General features: G+C 56.7%; 1 protein-coding gene across 1 annotated transcript; it reads right to left on the reverse strand.

Annotated features, from left to right (window-relative positions):
* Positions 1 to 801: 801 nt before the first annotated feature.
* On the reverse strand, positions 802 to 4696 carry LOC104513725 (GPN-loop GTPase 1-like). The gene is made up of 6 exons (XM_010157177.1): positions 4643 to 4696; positions 4062 to 4144; positions 3277 to 3316; positions 2584 to 2674; positions 1489 to 1596; positions 802 to 893 (listed from the first exon to the last, which is right to left on the reverse strand). The coding sequence occupies exons 1-6, from the start codon at positions 4694 to 4696 to the stop codon at positions 802 to 804; spliced, it is 468 nt and encodes a 155-aa protein (XP_010155479.1).
* Positions 4697 to 4789: the final 93 nt, after the last annotated feature.

A 4789-nucleotide genomic window follows, 5' to 3' on the forward strand; every position in this document is an offset into this window, starting at 1 on the left:
CATGCGTGTCTCCCCCCTGCAATACCACTCTTCAGTCACACGGTGGCAGCAGAGAGCACGGTCCAGCGCAGCACTGCGCATGTGCGCTTCGCCGTCTGCAGTACCCAACTTTATTTGGACGGTGGCAGCAGAGAGCAGAGCAGAGCGGAACACGAACATCCTCCCAGCGCCGAGGCCTCAAGCACGTTCCATGCGAACACTCCCCCTCTGAACCCCTCTGCTCCCGTTACCTACTGACGCGCATTCGGACTCGGCCACGCACAGGTCGGTTCGCAGCAGTCACACCCAACTCGGTTACTTTCCCTCCTGGGACCCTCCTTTGCTCCTGCTGTTACCATCACACATCTGTGAGTACCTAAAACATATTTAATTCAACCCAAAATGCCAAACACCAGATCGCTCAAGTTTCCTGCAGCAGAGATCTCGTGGGTGTCCCGGCTGCACCAGCTGAGCAGAATGCGCTTCCCGCATGCGGCAGCGCTGCCAGAGCTCAACCCAAGCTCTCAACATGCACCTCGAACGGGTCTGGAGCAGAAGGAACTTGCTGTTTCGTTCCTCCAGCTTCAGGGAGTGCCATGGCAGACACCCAGACTGCAGTCGGCTGGACACAAGACCCTCCCCACACTTGGCCAAGAGCTGCTGCAGGAAGAGGCCACATGGACACCAGAGGCTGTTCACGGACTTCACGCATGGTTCTGTTCAAGCTTCTTTATGCTATTCCTTTGCTTTCCACTCCACTACACGGAAATACTCCCCAAGCAGGATTCCGACAGGATCCCAAACCCTCTGTGTCTGACAGCCTCATTCATTCGGGTTCCTTCTTCGCTGGTATTTCATCTGTGTCTCTTGCATAAAGTTTCTGAAGGCAGGTTCTTCGTGACTCTTCTCCGTAACTGCGGGGGGGAAATCCACAGTTCAGCACTAGCTCAGCTCTTGTTCTGCTCAAACAGAAGCTGGTCAGGGCAGCAAATAAAGCCTATCTGATTTTCAGGCGCATTACAAGGCACAAGAGGTGAACCCAAACAAATATGTTCCACATCAGTGGAACAGGGAAGGGTCAAGTCTGCAAGCTGTACAGGAGAAAGACCACACGCAGTAAGAACCTGGAAGGTTGCTCCAGGACCAGGATTCGTAGGGAGATGGAAGAGAGCCGGGAACAGAAAGGAAGATGAACCACGCTGCCTGTTAACCAGGCCTGGAGGTGGCCGATGTCCAGGCGCAGCACGCAGTCTGGTTCCTGCATGTCATGCACCCACTACAACTGATCACTCGAACAGACAACTTACAATTGAACTTCGACAAAGAATTGAGCGCTACCACTGCACGAAGCACTGCAGCTGAGCTTCTACGCTCACACACCCGCATTCAGGGCACCCAGTGTCTGCTGCGGTTGCAGGCTCCCACTACAGCCAATGCAGTTAGTGAGACACAGACTCCCCTGATGAGACAGGCAGCTTCTAGACCTGATCAGAGCCCTCCTTCCCTTACCTTCATGGTCGATGTCATCAGTATCGCTCTCCCTCTCCTCTTCTTCTTCAAGAATTCCTCGTGTCAGGATCAGCTCGGAGGGGCCCATTGCAGACATGTCATCAGAGCCTGGAATGGAACAGAAATGGCTGTCACAAAATCGCCAAATGGTTTGGGTTGGGAGGGACCTTAAAGCCGCTCCAGTGCCACCCCTTGCCATGGGCAGGGACACCTTCCACTAGACCAGGTTGCTCCAAGCCTCCTCCAGCCTGGCCTTGGACACTTCCAGGGATGGGGCATCCACAGCTTCTCTGGGCAACCTGTCCCAGTGCCATCCACCAGCCCCCCAGGTCCTTCTCACGGCTGTTTGCAATCCATTCTCCCCCCAGCGTGTCCCTGAAGCACACAGCTTGGTGTCAAGTCAAACTGGCTGAGGGTGCCCTTGACCCCACCGTCCCTGTCACTGACAAAGATGCTCAACAGCACCGGTCCCAAACCCGATCCCTGCAGAATGCCGCTCGGTGCTGCTCTCCACTCGGACATGGAGCCGTTGGGCACCACCCTGACTGCGCCCATCCAGCCGGTTCCTTATCCGCCAAGTGCTCCATCTGTCCAACACAAGGCTGTCCCATTTAGAGACAAGGATGTCCAGTGGGACAGTGTCAAATACACACCAACCCACTAAGGAGCCAGCTCATGCTCTGACAACTTCATCTGCCCACACACTCAGCAAACCACACCTACTCCGACGGGACAGAAACCAGCTTCTGGATTCGAGACACAGATCGCGCTGCAGCAGGCCCACCCTCAGCCTCGTACAGGGCAAAGGTCGAACCGGCACCCAAGCCTTCCCGTACGCTGCTTCTCCTTTTCCATTTCAGCACTTCTGACACACCCGCTGCTCTACCCACGCAGCAGGCTTCTCCTAACGCCAGCGACTGACACGCAGAAGAGCCGGCTCTGGCTGAGCCCACGGGGACTCCAGGCTCTCTCCCCCCGACTGACACAAAGCTGCGTTCCCGCTCTTGCTGGGAGGGCAGAAAAGCGCGATGGGACTTCTGGAGGCAGAGTCTCCAGACAACCCCTGTGGTAAGTGCATCCTTCCCCATGCGGTACCTGCCAGTGCGTCGCCCTGCACGCACATGCTGCCCATGTCCTTCCGCAAGTGCTCCAGCTGCTCCCTCTTCTGCGCATCCTGAGCTTTCTCCTGTGGGTATAGAGTGATATGGATTCTGAGCACACACTGGCAGCAGCAGGAGCTCACTCGCCCCAGACTGGCGCTCTGAGCTCGGCGCTCCAGCCAGCTGCCTTATGGTACCGCCGAGCTCCCAGAACTGTGGGGGAGCCACGGAAAGTGGTCTCCAGCGCCATCAGCCTCAACACCACGTTCAGCAGCATCAGGAGCCAAACCCAGCAGAGCTGTGCCCACAGGACCCTTTGGACAGCCAGAGGTCAGGGTGAGCCTGTCGCTGGTGTGCGGGGACCTTCTCGCCAAACCACTCCAGGAAGTTCATTTTACCAGCATCTTACCCTTTGGAAGGGAGATACAAAAACCTTCCCTGTGGTTTTCTTGCAGTTTGCCCAAAAAAACTGGCAGCACTACAACCCTGAGCAGCTTCTGAGTTACAAACCGCCTTCACACCCATGAGGACACGCCCACCAAATGGATGGAAAAGGAGATGCTGAGTTTGGGGCCAGGGGGTTTCCCACACGGAGGAGGATCAGTACATCAGCTGCAGACCCCCAGCGTAAAGGCATAAAAGTGACCCCAAGACACACCACCAGGCATGCAAGAGCTGAAACACCTACCAGCGTTCTCCTCAGGCGCTCATATTCCGGACGATACTCCCTGAAAGATACGGAGCGTGATCAGCTTCAACTACCACGAGTTACTACGGGGCAGTTTATATCCCAACTGCTCCCTCCAGGCCCTCATGTTTGGGGGGCAGGTCAGAAAGGCCCACAGCTGGATTCTGAGGCTGCCGGCTGCAGTCCGTGTCCACTCCCCACAGGGCACAGGGCTCACGCTGCCCTGCGGGCACCAACCACCACGGCTCAGCCGAGGCGGCCATCCACGGCCACACCGGGGGGCGGGTCCATCGCTGTCCCCCAGGCACAGGCACGAACAGCTCTGCCCCCCCTTGTGCCTCCCGAGGGCATTTGACAGGGTCTCACATAAGCTGCCACATGCTTCCAAACTAGCCTGCTGCCTTGGGCCCTCGAAAAGGTTTCTGTAACAAAACAGGGATGAAGCGGATGTGGATACGCCCAAGAGTCATGGAACGGTTTTGGTGGGAAGGGACCTTCAAAGACTGTCAGGTCCAATCCCCCTGCAATGAGCAGACACCTTCAACTGGATCAGGTTGCTCAGAGCCCCATCCAACCTGACCTTGAATGTTTCCAGAGATGCAGGAGCAAATCCTCCACCCCTGAACAGTTCCTTTTGGCAGCTGCTTTTCAGGCTGCGTCTTACACTACTCTCCTGCGAATCCCCGGACTACCCTGGCTGCGGAAGGTCCTTCAAGCCAAGGGAGGGCTCACGGGTCAGTGGGTTGGACGACTGCTGGCCATCTGGCTCCGTGGTCACCGCTTACCTCTCGTACTCATCCGCAGCCTGAGAGAGCTGCACAAAGAAGTCATCCAGCCCCGTGCCCAGCACGGCAGAAACCCCAACCACCTGCAAAGGAAACCACACACCAGGGCTGAAGAGGAGCTCAGCCACGGTTTCAGGCACCTGACGGTGACTAGAGGTGGGGAGACAAAGGGTGTTGGAAAAACAACCCCCACCAACCCCAAACAGAACCCTCCACTCACTGAGAGAGAATCCGAGGAATCTGCTGATGCTGTTTCTCCTCAGTGCTGAGGACGCAGCAACACTCCTGCTCCTGCCAGCCCTACTCCCACCTCCTCCTCCACCTGCCATTAACCCACTGTGGGGTTTGTCCTTTCTCTCTGTCCCACTTGGGAACCTGGATTTTCCTGCCTGTTTCACAACTTTTACCATGGGGGGGGAAGCAACAGTTAAACACCAGGAGAACCTGCCTCTGCACCCACCTCTGTAACTCCAACCCCACCCTCCCAGCTAGACAACACAAAGCCCGAATGTACAAAGGCAGCTCGCAGGGAACACTCGCAGGGAACAGCATGTCCTCCTGCTCATTCGGTTACCACTCACCCACGCTCCTGTTCTGGCCCCCGGGTTACGCGGGGTCAGTGCCGCCGCTGCCATGTCCGTGAGTGAGCATGAGGGAGCAAAACAGACCCCGGTACCTGTCCCTTTGCCCTGCTCTTCCAAGGGTCTGTATTCATAGAATCATAGAAT

This window comes from Eurypyga helias, unplaced genomic scaffold, assembly GCF_000690775.1.
Source record: "Eurypyga helias isolate BGI_N326 unplaced genomic scaffold, ASM69077v1 scaffold25158, whole genome shotgun sequence".
NCBI lineage: Eukaryota > Metazoa > Chordata > Aves > Eurypygiformes > Eurypygidae > Eurypyga > Eurypyga helias.